This window comes from Chiloscyllium punctatum, chromosome 3 (genome assembly GCF_047496795.1).
Source record: "Chiloscyllium punctatum isolate Juve2018m chromosome 3, sChiPun1.3, whole genome shotgun sequence".
In the NCBI taxonomy this organism is placed as follows: domain Eukaryota; kingdom Metazoa; phylum Chordata; class Chondrichthyes; order Orectolobiformes; family Hemiscylliidae; genus Chiloscyllium; species Chiloscyllium punctatum.
In genome coordinates, this window is record NC_092741.1 from 42,317,846 (window position 1) to 42,336,774 (window position 18,929).

An 18,929-nucleotide genomic window follows, 5' to 3' on the forward strand; every position below is an offset into this window, starting at 1 on the left:
ATGTGGTGAAAGTGGGAACAGGGTATTGAGTTGGATGATTGGCCATGTTTATATTAACTGGCTGAGCAATCTCAAAGAATTGAATGGCTACTCCTCCTCCCTATTTCCATAAAGTCATAGAGTCATAGAGCAGAGAAACACACACTTTGGTCCAATTTATCCACGTGAACCAGACATCCCAATCTTATAGACAATAGACAATAGATGCAGGAGTAGGCCATTCAGCCCTTCGAGCCTGCACCGCCATTCAATATGATCATGGCTGATCATTCCTAATCAGTATCCTGTTCCAGCCTTATCTCCATACCCCTTGACTCCACTATCTTTAAGAGCTCTATCCAATTCTTTCTTAAATGAATCCAGAGACTGGGCCTCCACTGCCCTCTGGGGCAGAGCATTCCACACAGCCACCACTCTCTGGGTGAAGTAGTTTCTCCTCATCTCTGTCCTAAATGGTCTACCCCGTATTTTTAAGTTGTGTCCTCTGGTTCGGCACTCCCCCATCAACGGAAATATGTTCCCTCCTGCCAGAGTGTCCAGTCCTTTCATAATCCTATACGTTTCAATCAGATCCCCTCTCAGTCTTCTAAACTCAAGGGTATACAAGCCCAGTCGCTTCAGTCTTTCCGTGTAAGGCAATCCTGCCATTCCAGGAATTGACCTCGTGAACCTACGCTGCACTCCCTCAATAGCCAGAATGTCTTTCCTCAAATTTGGAGACCAGAACTGTACACAGTACTCCAGGTGTGGTCTCACCAGGGCCCTGTACAGCTGCAGAAGAACCTCTTTGCTTCTATACTCAATCCCTCTTGTTATGAAGGCCAGCATGCTATTAGCCTTCTTCACGACCTGCTGTACCTGCATGCTTGCCTTCATTGACTGGTGGACAAGAACACCCAGATCTCTCTGGACAGCCCCTTTACCTAATTTGATACCATTGAGGTAGTAATCTGCCTTCCTGTTCTTGCCACCAAAGTGGATAACCAGACATTTATCCACATTAAACTGCATCTGCCATGCATCTGCCCACTCACCTAACTTGTCCAGGTCACCCTGTAATCTCCTAACATCCTCATCACATTTCACCCTACCACCCAGCTTTGTGTCATCAGCAAATTTGCTAATGTTATTGTTGATACCATCTTCTATATCATTTACATATATTATAAAAAGCTGCAGTCCCAGCACGGATCCCTGCGGTACTCCACTGGTCACTGCCTGCCATTCCGAAATGGAGCCGTTAATCACTACCCTTTGTTTCCTATTAGCCAACCAATTCTCTATCCAATCTAGTACTTTGCCCCCAATCCCGTGCGCCCTAATTTTACTCACTAACCTCTTGTGTGGGACTTTATCAAAAGCTTTCTGAAAGTCCAGGTACACTACATCCACTGGATCTCCCTCGTCCATCTTCCGAGTTACATCCTCAAAAAATTCAAGAAGATTAGTCAAGCATGATTTCCCCTTCATAAATCCATGCTGACTCTGTCCTATCCTGTTACTATTATCCAGATGTGCCGTAATTTTATCCTTTATAATAGACTCCAGCATCTTTCCCACCACTGAGGTCAGACTAACTGGTCTATAATTTCCTGCTTTCTCCCGCCCACCCTTCTTAAAAAGTGGCACAACATTAGCCGCCCTCCAATCCTCAGGAACCGACCCCGATTCTATTGAACTCTGGAAAATAATCACCACCACGATTTCCCGAGCCACCTCCTTCAGTACCCTGGGATGCAGGCCATCAGGTCCCGGAGACTTATCAACCTTCAGACCTAACAGTCTCTCCAACACCAAATCCTGGCAAATAGAAATTCCCTTAAGTTCAGGTCCTTCAGCCACTGTTACCTCAGGGAGATTGCTTGTGTCTTCCCCAGTGAACACAGATCTGAAGTACCCATTTAATTCCTCTGCCATTTCTTCATTCCCAGTAATACATTCCCCTGCTTCTGTCTTCAAGGGCCCAATTTTTGTCCTAACCATGTTTTTGCCTTGGACATACCTAAAAAAGCTTTTACTATCCTCCTTTATATTCTTGGCCAGTTTACCTTCGTACCTCATTTTTTCTCTGCGTGTTGCCTTCTTACTAATCCTCTGTTGTTCTTTAAAAGCTTCCCAGTCCTCTGTTTTCCCACTTATCTTCGCTGTTATACTTTTTCTCTTTTAACCTTATATGTTTCTTTACTTCCCTCGTCAGCCACGGCCGCCCATGTCTCCTCCTGGGATCTTTCTTCCTTTTAGGAATGAACTGATCCTGCAACTTCTGCATTATACACAGAAATATCCGCCATTGTTCCTCCACGGTCTGATCTAGTCCCCTATGCCAGTGTTGGCCCATATCTTTCTAAACCCTTCTTATTCACATCTCCATCCAGATGCCTTTTAAATATTTAATTGCACCCACCTCCATCACTTCCTGTGGCAATTTATTCCATATATGTAGCACTTTCTGTGTGAAAAAGTTAGCCCTCAGGTCCTTTTTAAATCTTGCTCCTCTCACCTTAAATCTGCGTCTTCTTATTTTGTTCCCCCCCCCGCCCCCACCTGAGGAAAAGGAACTTGGCTATTCACCCTATCTACGCTCCTCATGAGTTTACAAACCTCGATAGGGTCGCGCCTCCCTCTCCTATACTCCAGAGAAAAACGCCCCAGCCTATTCAGCCTCTCCCTATAGCTCAAACCCGCTAGTCCCAGCAACATTGTTGTAAATCTTCTCTGTACCCTGTCAAGTTTAATGGCATCCTTCCAACCGTGGACCAAATGTGTTCACAGTATTCTTGCTATCTAACTAGTGCATTAAATAGTTTTATTTATAGTGTCTATATTCCACTCCTTTTGAAATAAAGGCCAGTATTCCATTTGCCTTCCATGTTACCTGCTGCACCCGTATGGTAACTATTTTGTGGCTTTTGCATTAGAATCCTCAAATCCTTCTGTGCTGCAGTTTTCCTCAACTTAACTAATATTCAGTTCCTCTATACTTTCTGCCATAGTGCATAACCTCATATTTCCCCACATTTCATTTCATTCGCCTGGTTTTTGCCAATTCACTTAAACCTGTCTTTATCTCTCTGCTGAATCTTTGTGTCATCCTCATAACTCAGCTTCCAACCTACTTTTGCATCATTTGCAAACTTTGTAAGTGCACGTTTACTTGCCTCATTCAAGTCATTAATATAAATTGTCAATAATTGTGGCCCCAGTATTGATCCAAATGGCACAGTACTAGTTAAATGTTACAATCCTAAACATTCCTTCTGATCCCAACGCCCTGTCTTCTATTGGTTGGCCAATCATCTGTCCGTGCTGACATACTACCCCAGTACTTTTTACTTGGAGTAGCCACCTTGAGCAACTTTTGGAAATCCACGTGTCTTATATCATGGTCAGTCACTCCCTTCTCACCTCTGGAATTAAGGTACTTGATTCAGAAATGCACCAAAGCTATAATAGATCTGCAGCTGAGCGGTCCTGACACAATGCAACTTGCCACTTTAAAGCACTGTCGAGACACCTTTGCTGATCGTTAACAGTGGACAAGTAGAGCAATAATTGCCTGATTGGCTTTTTCCTTCCTTTTGTGGACAGGCATATGCTGGACATTTCTTTTTACGTTGTGTTTTAGCTGTACTGGGACAGCTTGACAATGTAAATTCTGCAGCTCAAATCTTTAGCACTTCATCTACAGACCAAAGCCATTTGCTGTATCCAGTGTTTTCTATTGTTTCTTGATCTCATGCAGAGTGAATTGAATTGCTTGAAGATTACTACAAAGTTGGTAGATAAATACATGTCTTTCTTTTATGCACTCAAGGGCAATGGGCTGATGGTTAAAAATAAAGAAGAAAATAGCAAAGAATGTTGAGGCAGGTCTTAAGGCAAGAAAAAGTATAGAGAATTAATTTATGACTGGTTTCAACAAAGTAGATAAAATCAACGTTTTCCTGTAACCTGATGGCTCAAGGGACAAAGATTTAAAGATTTGAGCAAGAGGTACAGGGTTACTGTGAGGAATTTATTTTTCCATAATATGCAGTGTGACCTGGAACTTGCCACTTCCAAGGGTAGTTGGAAGCAGAGATGAGTGACAATTTCTTCAGGCAGTTGGATAGACATTGAAGGAAATAAATTTGCAAAGGATGGAAGTGCAGTAAAGCAGTATTTGAGGTCCATTTTGAGGCGTGACAATTGTCCTCTGCTTGCAGGGAGGGAAGGAGGGTGATAGGGATAAGGAGGACGAGTGTAGTGAGGCAAGGGGCTGTAAAGAAGTGAGATCAGTGGTGTAGAAGCAGATGGATATGTGAGAGCATGGAACAAGTGAAGAGGAAGAGTAGGAGAACAGACCACAATATTTTTTCTCAATTACAATTTGCCGCTGTGTTGAAGGCTGTGATCTGGCGTCAACGCTGATTACATTAGGTATGGTCTCATGACCAAGATGAGAAAAACAATGTGCATGACCATGTTATGGAAATATGGAGTCAAACTCAGGACTGTCATTTGAACATAGACCTATAGGAATAGAAGTGGACCATTCAACCTCTGAAGCTTATTCCACCATTCAGTGAGATTATGGCTGATCTGTGGCCTACTTCCATATGCTTAGAATTGCCCCATATCCCTTAATACTTTGTTTAACAAAAGTTTTCTATCTCAGATTTAAAATTAACAACTGCTATAGTATCAACTGCCTTTTGTGGAAGAGAGCTCCAAACTTCTATCACCCTTTATGTGTAGAAGTGTATCCTAACAGCTCTCCTGAATGACCTGGCCCTAATCTCAGACTATGCCCCCTAGTTCAAGAATATCCAACCTATGGAAGTAGTTTATCTTTGTCAACCCTGCCTTTTCCTGTCCTATGGAGTCTCTGCTCCACAGTCACCATAGCTGTTACTATTTAGAAATGCCTACTTTGCAGGGACACAATGAGTCAAATGGGTTCCTGTGTGCCATCACAATTTGCTGAGGTTTGGAATTTTTATGAAAACAATCTACCTGAAAATGTATTGATAAATTTGTGTCTTTAATATATTAGCTTACAATGTTTCCCATTAATTGTAGCCAGATGCCAACATTTTAGTTGATTTACAAATTTACAAAAATAAGAGAAGAGAAAGAAGATCTTGTTTGCCTCATTATCACCCAAATAATGCATTTCAATTATAGCTGATGAGGAAATGAAGGAGCTGGCTCAATCTAAATCAGACGTTGAGATTTATGAAGCACAAACCTCTGCAGAAACAGATCAAACTGCATCTGATCAACAAACTACAATTAAGCCAGAGCCTACAATAGAGTTGGAACACTCGCCTGTATCTGAAACTCAAATAGAACCAGAACCTGGTCAGTCAATCTAGTAATAGTTCTGTTTTCTTTTATTATAAAATGAAAATGCTATCAATAAAAGCAATCCAAACACAAATGCCACATTGGTAAAACCTATCAGGTCTTTGGTGCCAAAAATGTATTTATCATTGATGTTTAAGTGGGCAGTGAATTTGTTTGAAGTTCTGAAAAGCTTATGACAAATTGGACTCAAGTAAATGTTCTTCCATGTACATAATTCAAAAACAGTCATATTTTAAAATAGAGGACAATAAAAGAAAATTTACAGAAACACTTTGTTAATGAGGGGTAGTATTTTATATTATGATCACAGCTGACATTTTTACTGGACAGGCCAGATCCATACTGCAGTCTGGTTTGATAGATCATTTTGCCTTTTTGTGGTTTAATGTGGTGGTCCTCCACTGAAATACATACACACATTGCAGATTTACTTTTACCAATAAAATAAAAGTTTATTACACAAAGGGAATTAAGGAAAAGAGTAAATCAATCTGTTTACATATTTTATGCATTTAAAAATTTTGAACACATATTACAATACTAACAGCACTCCTTTATAGTACACAAACCACCAAAAATAATTCCTTTCATTATCACATCAATAGGGCTTAATTTAACTGATGATTCTATTCTCAGTCATGAAAAGCCCTTAGCCTCTTCCTAAGCATTTATACAAATGAGTTTAGATTTTCACAGTTCCAAATAACCCTTTCAGGGTCTTAATCACACATATCTGATGTGGAATCTTTAAACTAAACTCCTTGCATTTAGGTAGCTTGAGTAGTTTCTTCACACTTCTAAACCATTTCCCTTCTTCAGGAGAAATTGTTTTACACTTTGTTCAATTAGGACTTATGCAAAGCTGAAAGCAAGCTCTTTGTGTTTCTCTAAAACCAAAAGAACACAATTCCAGATATTTTAACAGAAAACAAATGAATTACACTGTTTACTTTGTTCTTTCATAAAACTCTCCCAATGTAAACAAATCCCCAATAACTTTCAGGAACTATATCTCTCATACTCTTTTTCCAAAAATCACTATTGTCACAGACATGCTTGCAAGTTAATAATTAAACCCCCTTTCTAGACACAAACAAAAACTCACATGTCACTAGTTTAAAATTCAAACTTTAAAATAAATTATATTAAAATATCATCCACCGTTAAGCACAGGTAATAGAATGGAATTCTAGCTGATGTGCTGAAAGAAGAGCTTTTAGGAACATTGATGAGTCTTGAAAAGGAACTAGAAAGCTTCCTGTCAACAAATCAGATTCAGGGTTGTTCAAAATCCATAAAGTAAAGATTTTAAATAAGTGTTCTTGACGAACCAAAGGGGTGGCACAGTGGCTCAGTGGTTAGTACTGCTGCCTCAGAGCACCAGAGTCCAAGGTTCGATTCTAGCTTTGGGCAACTGTCTGTGTGGAGTTTGCACATTCTCCCCGTGTCTGTGTGGGTTTTCTCCAGGTGCTCCAGTTTCCTCCCACAATCCAAAGATGTGCAGGTTATGTGAATTGGCCATGCTAAATTGCTCATATTGCTGGTTGCATTAGTCAGAGGGAAATGGGTTGGTGTGGACTGGTTGGGCCAAAGGGCCTGTTTCTGCACTGCAGTGACACTAAACTAAGTTTATCTCCTCCAAAGCATATCTTACCATCCAGTCATTTATTAGTACAGAACTTGACTATTTATTGAACAAAAGTTACACTCAATTGAAGCTCATCAGGATAATTTGCATGAAATACTAATGTAATGGTAAAGTAACATGTTTATATTCTATGAGAAGAGAATGCTGTTTAGTTTAGAAATAGATTCTGATTGGTAGAGACTTGCTATGGAGAATGAACCAGATAGATGATAGCTAACAGTTACCTGCAAAGCTTTGTTTAATTTTAAATCAGATAGGTTGACTGATTGCAATGGCAATGCCCTGAGAAATGAAGATAGATAGAATTAATTTAGGTAAATGCAGTAGGGAACTTTATCATAGAATGGATCTTCTAGAGCTGTGAATGGTGTGTAGTTCCTAATTTTACTTATGAAAGTTTACAAATTGTTGCTAAGTATATAAAGAAATTAATTTATTGCCACCCCATCTCTCTCTATCCATATCAATTACTATTTAAGATAATAACTGTGTTTAGATTGTCAGAACCTAAAATACTCACCATCTTCAACTTGAGGCAATAGATTGGCTTAAGTGTTATAAATGTATATAATACAAAGTATCTTTTTGTCCATAAATTAGTAAGTCACTTCCATTTTACCAATTGATGCAACTATTCATACCTGAGTCGAGAGTGGGGTGCTGAAAAAGCACAGCAAGTCAGGCAGCATCCGAGGAGCAGGAGAATTGACATTTGGGCAAGAGGCCTTCTCAATAATACAATGTGTATGATGGTACCGAGACTGTTGCATCACCTTAAAACTAAAGAAGCTAAAATATGGAGCCACAGGAAGAATTCTAGTCTTAGTTTAGTCTAGTAATTTTTTTCACCCTGATCATGATTGTTAGCAAAAGGATCCTGAAATTACTTTCCTGCGTTGATGATTGCCTGGTTTTGCATACCCTGATAAAAGCCAGCTATCCCAAGTATGCATCCTTGAGATTTATGTAAATTGTATCACCTGGCTTCAGGTCACAAGTGTGAGAGGTACAGGAAGGAGATGATGGCATATGTTAATGTCAATGGACTTAAAATTCAAAGACTTAGCCAAATGCTCGGGAGGTATGTGTTCAAATCTCACTGTGTCAGCTGGCGGAATTTGAATTCAAATTAATAAATTGGAATTGAAAGCTAGTGTTAACAATATGATTGTCATAAAAACCCATCTTGTTCACTGACATCCGTTTTGAATGGAAGTCTGCCATTCCTAACTGGTCTGCTCTAAATGTGACTCCAGACTCCACCAATTTGATTGACTCTTAAATGCCCTAGAAAATCACTCAGTTAAGGGGCAGTTCAGGATGGACAAAAAATTGTTGGCCTTCTTAACACTCACCACATCCAGTGAAAGAACCCATCCAAAAATGGTTTAATTCTGTCCAGCTCGAATGTTTAGTCTTGTGATAATGATAATGGACTAGCAGTCAGAGTTCAAATCTCAATATGGCAAATTATAAAAGTTAATTTATTTAAGTTACCAAATATTTATAAATTAGCATTGTTAGTATATGAATATAACAATGAAACATCCAGCTGATTCACAGTTGTCCTTTAGGGAAAAGAAACTACCAACTCTACCCATCTAGCCTACAAGTGATTCTGTTACTACACTTATACAAAACAAAATACTGAGGTTGCTGAAAATGTTAAATGAACCAGGGTTAACATGTCAGATCAATGTTGTGCTTTATCTACCTATCTGCTGAGTTTTTCCAATATTTTCTGTTCTTACTTTTTTCAACTTTGTGTAGTTGACATCCAATACCATGAAAATAACTAGAATAAATACTGTCTTGCCAATGATACCACCAATGAAAAACAAAGCATTGGTTGGTAACTTTTCAAGAGTACAATTTGGAAATTAGACATAGTTAAGATTCTTTGGTAGATATTTTACAGAACTCACTAAAAGCATTTTTCTTAAAAAATATTATGAGATGATAAATTTTTGTGATTGTAAATTGAATTATGTTTCATTGTAAAATTTAGAAATCACATTACCTGTGGTTCCTGAGGGAGGTTATCCAGAAAGTCCAGAAATGGATCATTATCGCAAGATTGTCTCTGATTACATACATAGCTTCAGTGCAATTGAAGTAGTGCTTAGCACAACTGTGTATAAAATGTTGGAGATTGCGGAGAAAACTCCAGATGCTCTTTTGAAAGAAGCTGTTGAAATTATGGAAAGTAAGTGAAGTTTTTTCTATTACCACAAGAAGATATTTTCACTATGCTTTAAACGTTACATTATTTTTAGTATTACAATAGTGCAATAATGGTATACAGTAAATAGGAAATATTTGTCATTGCATAGAGGGCATGTATTATTGCATTGACTGATACTCTTGTATTTCAATAATCGTGTACAAGAAATTAGTAAGTGACTAATATCTTCATCAGTGTTCAACCAACCCAAGATTTCTGTAATGAGGTTAATACATTATATCACTCCAGAATACTAAGAAAGCAGGCATAAACACAAATCTGGAGACAACTGGACCTCAAAGTTTGGATCATAGCAAGAAGATGTGTAGCTGGTGGAATTTAAATATAATTAATACATTTAATAAACTAATGAATTTAGATTTGATTAGATTTTTGTCAGCAATAGTAACCATTAATTGTTGTATAAATTGCCACTAGTGCCACCTGATTCATCAATGTCGTTCAAGAAACATACCTTTCTTGCCTGGTCTGGTCTACATATGATTGCAGTCCAACAGCAATGTAGTTGACTATTAACTGCCCTATGAAACAACCTAGAAAGTACTCATTGTACTTGCAGTAGATGGACTATAGTGGTTCAAGAAGGTGGCCCACCATCACCTTCTCAAGGGCAATTTGGGGTGGCTTAACAAATTAGCAATGCCCACACCCAATGATAATTTTTAAAAAACACTATTTCAAAGGCTGGTGAACAAGTTATGGATGAAATTGTTTGCATTCATATTATTTTAGACTGAATTTATGGAAGTACTCTGCGAGATGTTTGCAGTTGTTATTTAGCAGTTTTAGTTAAACTCATGGAGGACAGACAAATACCTGTCCCAGATATTGAGGCCAATAATTACACTTTTTTTTGGCATCCAACATGACCAAGGTCGAGATTTGAGAATATCAGAATGACAAAGCACTGAATGAAGGAGAGCAGCTCTCTACAGAATTCCCTTTTTATAAAAACATTTGCAGTTAATAATTATCCTATCATAACTTTATCCCAGAGAAATGCGTAAGGCAGTTCAGGTTCAATGCATTTATCCGGTGCCATTCAGCCCTGTTCACTGTCTTCAGCCTTCCTATAGGAATCAGAGGTTGGCTACTTAGGAAAAGGGGCTATCATTCTGTACATGACAGATGACCTTTTGTCACTTCCTACCACATAAGCAGAGATTTCTTCCATAAAGACCACTTATATGGGAGTTGCAGAGGCAGTGAACTCTGGGACGAGGGACCAGAGTGCGGGGGAGGATACAAATCATGGGCAGGCTTGAGGCCTACATCACTTAGCTGGGAATTATAGGGGCAGATCATTATGCTCCTGGGAAATGGTCTAAAAAAATGGTGAACAGAGATCATGGCTAGGAGAGTTACTGTTGTTTTTGAGGTTTGTGTCAGTGCTCGGCTGGATTTACTCCCTTCCATTGGGTAGTAATTGCTTTTTTTTAACAAATTGTTGCGCTGTTTTTGGAACTTTTTGAAAAAAGATCAAAAACAAAGATACCTTAAAAGAAAGGAAGGAGAAAGAGTTTCAGGAGAGCAACCATGCAGCAAGTCTGAGGAATTGCATAGGTTTTGGAGATCAGCTTTTTATGAAGCAGCTAAGAAATGTAGTTTCATAGCTGTCAGACTGAGAAATTGCACAAGGGCTCTGAAGAATGAGTTTCACTAAAACAACAAACAAGAAGTGAAGTTTCATAGTTGATGTGGAAGTTTCAGAGCTGCAGAGATTTCATTAATTTAGAAAAATAATTACCTAAAACTACGGAAGAAAAAGAATTACCTAAAACTACGGAAGAGGGCAAACAGGTTTTTGAGCCTGATCAGCTAAGTGTTGATTTTTAAGACCTTTAAAATTTCAAAATCTTAATTTTTATTTGTAAAACTAGAATAATGAGTAAGGCAAAGACATTTATTTTTCTTATGTTTATATTGTGATCTTTCTATTGATTAACTTTTAATATTAAAGATTGGTACTAAGTTATCCCAGAGCAGTGTTTTTGAGCAGGAAGACTGTGCTAACTCTGCATTTTTGAGCAAAATGTAGTGTGTTTACTTTTAGGTATCTCCTGTGACTGCAGATTGTAAAAGGATTCAAGATGGCTTTTAGTAGGGTGATGTGCTGTTCTTGTCAAATGTGGGAGATCAGGGAGATTTTGAATGTTCATGGAGACTACATCTGCAGGAAGTATGTTTGTTTGCAAATCATATCAGACCGCATGGATTGGTTGGAGCAGTAATTAGAGACAATAGGAAGTTTACAAGAGCACAGGAACGTGATGGATAGCAGTTTCAGGAAGGTTGAGACACTGTACATACAGTTGATGGATGGTTGACTGTTAGGAATGGTGGAAGAGCTAGCCAGGTAGAGCAGGAGTCTCCTGCACCATCCCCACCTCAAACAAGTATGCTGTTTGGATAGAACATAGAACATTATAATGCAGTACAGGCCCTTCTACCCTCAATGTTGCGCCGACCTGTGAAATCAATCTGAAGCCTATCTAACCTACACTATTCCATTTTCATCCACATGTTTATCCACTGACCATTTAAATGCCCTTAAAGTTAGTGAGTCAACTACTGTTGCAGGCAGGGCTTTCCACACCCCTACTACTCACTGAATAAAGAAACTACCTCTGACATCTGTCCAATATCTATCACCCCTCAATTTAAAACTATGTCCCCCATCTCCATCTCCATCCGAGGAAAAAGGCTCTCACTGGCCACCCTATCTAATCCTCTGATCATCTTATATGTCTCAATTAATTTGCCTCTCAACCTTCTTCTCTGTAATGAAAACAGGCTCAAGTCCTTCAGCCTTTTCTCATAAGACCTTCCTCTATACCAGGCAATCCATCCTAATAAATCTACTTTGAACCAAATCTTTCACATCCTTCCTTTTATGTGGTGACCAGAACTGTACGCAGTACCTCAAGTGTGGCCATACCAGAGTTTTGTATAGCTGCCACGTGACCTCATGGCTTTAAAACTCCATCCCTCTACCAATAAAAGCTAACACACCATACATCTTCATAACAACCCTATCAACCTGGGTGGCAACTTTCAGGGATCTATGTACATAGACACCGGGATCTTGCTGCTCATCTACACTACCAAGAATTTCACCATTAGCCAGTACTCTGTATTCCTGTTGATCCTTCCAAAGTGAATCACCTCACACTTTTCCACATTAAACTCCATTTGCCACCTCTCAGCCCAGCTCTGCAGCATATTATGTCCCCCTGTAACTTGCAACATCCTTTGACACTATGTACACCTCTACCGACCTTACTGTCATCCATAAATTTATTAACCCATCCTTCTATGCCCTCATCCAGACCATTTATTAAAATGACAAACAGCATTGGCGCCAAAACAGATCCTTGCAGTACACCACTAGTAACTGAACTCCAGGCTGAACATTTTTCATCAACCACCACCCGCTAAATGACTCTTAATCCCATGTCTTTGTATTTTGTATAATAGCGCCATGGGGAACCTTATTAAATGTCTTACTGAAATCAATACACAACACATCAACCACTTTACCCTCATCCACCTGTTTGGTCAACTTCTCAAAGAACTCAGTCAGGTTTGTGAGGCACGACCTACTCTTCACAAAACCGTGTTCACTATCCCTAATCAAAATTATTCCTTTATAAATCCTATCACTTATAACCTTTTCCAACACTATACCCACAATCGAAGTAAGGCTCACTGGTGTATAATTACCAGGGTTGTCTCTACTCCCCTTCGTGAACAAAGGGACAACCTTTGCTATCCTCCAGTCTTCTCGCACTACTCCTGTAGACAATGACGACAAAAAGATCAAAACCAAAGGCTCTGCAATTTCCTTCCTGGCTTCCCAGAGAATCCGAAGATAAATCCCATCTGGCCAAGGGGACTTACGTATTTCCACATTTTCCAGAATTGCTAACATCTCCTCCTTGTGAACCTCAATCCCATTTAGTCTAGTAGCCTGTGTATCTGTATTCTCCTGGACAACATTGTCTTTTTCCAATGTGAATACTGACAAAAAATATTCATTTAGCGTTTCCCGTGTCTCCTCAGACACCATGCACAACTTCCCGCAACTGTTCTTGATTAGCCCCAGTCTTACTGCAGTGATTCTTTTATTCCTGATATACCTATAGAAGGATTTAGGGTTTTCCTTGATCCTATCTGCCAAGGACTTCTCATATCCCCTCCTGGCTCTTCTTAACTCTCTCTTTAGGTATTTCCTGGCTAACTTGTAACTCTCACACACCCTAACTGAGCCTTCACGTCTCATTCTAACATAAGACTTCTTCTTCCTCTTATCAAGAGATTCAACTTCTTTAGTAAACCTCACTCGACCACTTCCTCCCTGACAGGTACATACTTACCAAGGACACGCAGTAGCTGTTCCTTGAATAAGCTTCACATTTCAATTATGTCCATTCCCCACAGTTTCCTTTCCCATTCTAAATCATGCCTAATTGCATCATAATTGCCTTTCACCCATCAATAACACTTGTCCTGTATATACCTATTCCTTTCCATCGCTGAAGTAAACATAACCGAATTGTGATCACTATCACCAAAGTGCTCACCTACCTCCAAATCTAGCACCTGGCCAGGTTCATTACCCAGTACCAAATCCAATGTGGCCTAGCCCCTTGTTGGCCTGTCTACATACTGTGTCAGGAAACCCTCCTGCACATATTGGATTAAAAACTGGCCCATCTAAAGTACTCGAACTATATTATTTCCAGTGAATATTTGGGAAGTTAAATGTCACATTACAACTACCCTGTTACTGTTGCTCCTATCCAGAATCATCTTTGCTATCCTTTCCTGTACCTCTCTGGAACTATTCAGAGGCCTATAGAAAACTCCCAACAATGTGACCTCTCCTTTCCTATTTCTAACCTCAGCCCATACTATCTCAGAGAGCAGTCCTCAAATGTCCTTTTTGCCACCATAATACTGTCCTTGACTAAGAATGTCACACCTCCTCCTCTTTTACCATCTTCTCTGTTGTTACTGAAACATCTATAACCTGGATCCTGCAACAACCATTCCTGTCCTGGCTTTATCCATGTCTCTGAAATGGCCACAGCATGGAGGTCCCAGGTACTAACCCATGCTACAAGTTCACCCACCTTATTCCGATGTTCCTGGCATTGAAGTAGACTTAAAATCACCTTCTTGCTTGTCAGTGCACTCTTACAATCTTGAAACGTTATTTCTGACCTCACTACTCTCAACCTCCTGGACACTGGAACTACAATTTAGGTTCCCACCCCCTGCTGAATTAGTTTAAACACCCCTGAAGAGCATTAGCAAATATCCCGCCCCCTCCCCCCCCAGAGTATTGGTACCCCTCTGGTTCAGGATTAGACCATCTTGTTTGTAGAGAGCTCAAGAATGAGCCCCAATTATCCAGGTATCTGAAATCCTCTCTCATGCACCATCCCTGTAGCCACGTGTTCAACTCTTCTTTCTCCCTATTCCTTGCCTCACTAGTAAAGTAGCATGGGTAACAAACCAGAGATAACAACTCTGTTTGTTCTAGCTTTAAGCTTCCAGCCTAGCTCCCTAAATTTCTGCCTCCCCATCCCTTTTCCTACCTATGTCATAACGCCTATGTGGACCACGAGTTGAGACTGCTCCCCTTCCCCCTTAAGGATCCTGAAAACACAGTGCGAGACATCACGAAGCCTGGTACCTGGGAGGCAACGCACCAACCGTGAGTCTCTCTCATTTCCATAAAACGTTCTATCTGCCCCTCTACCTATGGAGTCCCCAGTGACTAATGCTCTGCTCTTCTCCCCTCTTCTCTTCTGAGCAACTGGGACAGATTCTCTGCCAGAGACCTGTACCCCATGGCTTACCCGTGGTAAGTCATCTCCCCAACAGTATTCAAAATGGTATACTTGTTATTGAGGGGAATGGCCAAAGGAGATCCCTGCACTTTCTGCCAGTTCCCTTTCTGTCCCTGACTGTAACCCATCTGCCTTTTTCTTGTACCTGAGATGTGACTACCTCCCTGTAACCCATCTCAATAACCCCTTTCACCTCCCAAATGATCCGAAGTTCATCCAGCTCCATTCCAGCTCCAGCTCCAATTCCCTAACACTGTTTTTGAGGAGCTGGCATTGGGTCACTTCCCGCAGATGAAGTCAGCAGGGACACTAGTGGTGAACCTTACCTCCCACATTCTGCAGGAGGAACATTCAACTGCCCTAACCTCCACTCCCACCATCCTAAATTCCCAAAGAATCTATTGAAAAAAAAAGAATAAGAAAGACTAGTTATCTACCAATCCAACACACAGAACCCTTTTTTTACTTAGAGGAGAAGAATAGGTGGGAGACACTACCTAAGTCATGTTTCTGTATGAGTAAGGTGGCCTCTCAGGGGGATATAGCACCAACAGCCAGGTGTCTGGTACTGTGACTGGTTGTACTGTAATGAGGGGTATGTCAGTTCCAAGTGGTCAATTATAATAGGATCCTCTGAAGTCTGGGGCAGACAGACATTTCTGCATCCATCAGTCGGACATCAGGATGGTTTGTTGCTTCCCTAGTGCCAGTGTCAAGGATGTCTCGGAGAGGGTACAGAATATTCTGAAAGGGGAGAACAACCAGCAGGAGATCGTTGTGCACTTTGGTACCAATGATATAGGTAAGGAAAACAAACAAAAACAGTTATACTCGAAAATCTCAGCAGGTCCAGCAGCATCTGTGGAGAGAGGTAATGTTTCGGGTCCAGTGACCCTTAGTGACAGCAAAGAAAATGCTTGTTTTTATACAAGAGATTAGGGTGGGGGAAGATGGAAGGAAAATGTTGTTTTTTAATGCAGAGAATAGGGTCAGGGAGGGGATGAGGAGCAAGCAATAGGTAGGGATATAGCCCAAAGAATGAAAAGGACAATTGGACAAAGGAGTGGGTAATGATTAGGCCCAGGGGCTGAATAGCTGTTAATGGGAACTGTTAGTAGGTAACAATGGGTTGTGTGCAATATTAGACCGTGTGATAACAAGATCTTGTATTTGGGGATTGGGGTAAGGGTATGGGAGAGCTCAGGTCCAAAATTTGTTACAAAACATTGAGTCCAGACACCTGTAAAATTCCCAAGCAAGAAATGAGGTGCTGTTCTTTTAGTTTATGCTAAGCTTTGCTGGACACTGCAGTAAGCCTGAGACAGAGATGTTGGCCAGGGAACAAGATCGTGTTGAAGTAGCAGGCAACTGGAAGCTCAGGGTCTTTTTTGAAGACAGAACTGTGAAGTGGCCTCCCCAATGTACAGGGGACCACTGTGAGCAATAGACGAGATTGTGCAAAGTGAGGTAAAACACTGCTTCACCTGAAAAGTGTGCTTGGGCCTTTGGATACTGAGGAGGGAGAAAGTAAACCAGCAGTTGTTTCACCTTCTGTGGTTGCAAGGGAAGGTGTCATAGGACTGTGAGGGAGTGGTGGAAATGTAGGAGCAGTGGACCAGGGTGTCCCATAGAGAACAGTCCCTGTGGAAAGCTGACAAGGGAATGAGGGAAATATGTGTCTGGTGGTGGCTTCCCACTGCAGATTGTGAAAATAGTGGCTAAATATCCTCTGGACATGGTTGCTGGTTTGCTTCTCCCCAGCAGCCCCCCACCCCCGTTTATCTCTCCACCCTGGAGGCTTCCTGCCTATATTCCTGATGAAGGGCTTTTACCCAAAACATCGAGTTTCCTGGTCCTCGGATGCTGCCTGACCTGCTGTGATTTTCCAGCACCACTCTGATCTAAAATCTGGTTTCTAGCATCTGCAGTCCTCACTTTTGCTATGGTTGCTGGTGGGATGGTAGGTAACAACAAGGGGAACCTTATTGCTGTTGTGGGAGGGGAAAGAGGGAGATGGCAGAAGTGCGGGAGATGGGTTAGATCTGGCTGAGGATCTTGTCAACTATAGTGCTGGGGAAGCCTCAATTGAGGAAGAAAGTGGACATTTCAGAGGCACTCTTGTCATAGTTGGCATCATCGGAACAGATGTGACAGAGACAGAAGAACTGGGAGAATGGAATAGATCATACCATGCAAAGTACATAGGAAAAAAGAACAGAATAAGGAATACAATGTTACTGCAGCAAAGAAGGTGTACAAAGAGCAAGATTGAAATTAAATTTAAAATTTGAGAGGTCCATTCAGGAGTCTTATAACATGGAGAAGAAGTTGTTCTTGAACCTATTAGTACATGTATTTTTAAGCTTTTGTGTCTTCTGCCCACCAGAAGAAGGTTATAACAGGGTGGGACAGCTCTTTGATTGTGAGTAGAGATGAGGTTATGCTTAGAGAATATAGTACATTATGCAGCAGGTTACTTTAGATTACTTACAGTGTGGAAACAGGCCCTTCGGCCCAACAAGTCCACACTGACCCGCTGAAGCGCAACTCACCCAGACCCATTCTCCTACGTTTACATAACACTACGGGTAATTTAGCATGGCCAATTCACCTAACCTGCACATTTTTAAAGTGTGGGAGGAAACCGGAGCATCCGGAGGAAACCCACGCAGACACGGGGAGAATGTGCAAACTCCACACAGTCAGTCGCCTGAGACGGGAATTGAACCCGGATCTCTAGCGCTGCGAGGCAGCAGTCCTAACCACTGTGCCACCCACTAAAAAGTATGTTAAAAGGTCAAAAAGTATGTCCTCAAGTGTAGTAATATCTGGACTACTATCAGTGCCACAGGCTAGTGAGAATAGGAATAGGAAGATAAAGCAGGTGAATGTGTGGCTAAGGAGCTGGTTGGTGCTGGAGCAAGGATTAACATTTTTGGACTGTTGGGACCTCTTCAGGGGTACAAATAACCTGTGTAAAAGGGATAGGTTCCACCTGAATTGGAAGGGGACGGGTATCTTTGTGGGAAAAGTTGCGAGTGCTACTTGGTGGGGGTGGGGTGGGGGGGGCGGTGGGGGAGGGGGTTCTTTAAACTAGTGATGGGGGGATGGGAACCAAAGCAATAGTGAGAAAAGAGAAAAAGCTGAGGCTTGTACAGTGGACAAGGAGGGCAACTCTAATAGTCAAGGAAGACATGAGCTTGGTAGAGAATAAAGTAAGACTGATAAATTAAACTGCATTTATTTCAACATAACAGGCCTGACGATAAGGCAGCCGAACTGAGAGAAAGAATGGATGGGAATATGGGATTGGGATATCGTTGCTATTATAGAAACATGGCTCTAGGATAGACAGGACCGGCAGCTTAATGTTCTTGGGTATAGGTTAGATTACTTACAGTGTGGAAACAGGCCCTTCGGCCCAACAAGTCCACACTGATCTTCCGAAGAGCATCCCACCCAGACCTAACACTACGGGCAATTTAGTATGGCCAATTCACCTAACCTGCACATTTTTGGACTGTGAGAGGAAACCCACGCAGACACGGGGAGAATGTGCAAACTCCACACAGACAGTTGCCTAAGGTGGGAATTGAACCTGGGTCTCTGGCGCTGTGAGGCAGCAGTGCTAACCACTGTGCCACCGTGCAGTGTGAAAGGAAAGATCGAAAGGGAGGCAAAAGAGGAAGTGCCATTTTTGGTGAGGGAGAACCTTACAGCTATACTTGAGGATATTCTTGGGAGAGCAACCATTGACCTTATATGGGTGAAACTTAAAAATAAGAAAAAGATGATCACATTATTGTGATTATAGAACCTCAGTAGTCAG

General features: G+C 41.0%; 1 protein-coding gene across 1 annotated transcript in view; it reads left to right on the forward strand.

The window, feature by feature from the left end:
* ak9 (adenylate kinase 9) overlaps positions 1 to 18,929 on the forward strand; it is a 267,579-nt gene that overhangs the window by 145,949 nt on the left and 102,701 nt on the right. The window contains exons 19-20 of the mRNA XM_072552101.1: positions 5,167 to 5,343; positions 9,006 to 9,203. Of these exons, the coding sequence (XP_072408202.1) occupies positions 5,167 to 5,343; positions 9,006 to 9,203 (375 nt within the window). The remainder of the gene's footprint in view (positions 1 to 5,166; positions 5,344 to 9,005; positions 9,204 to 18,929) is intronic.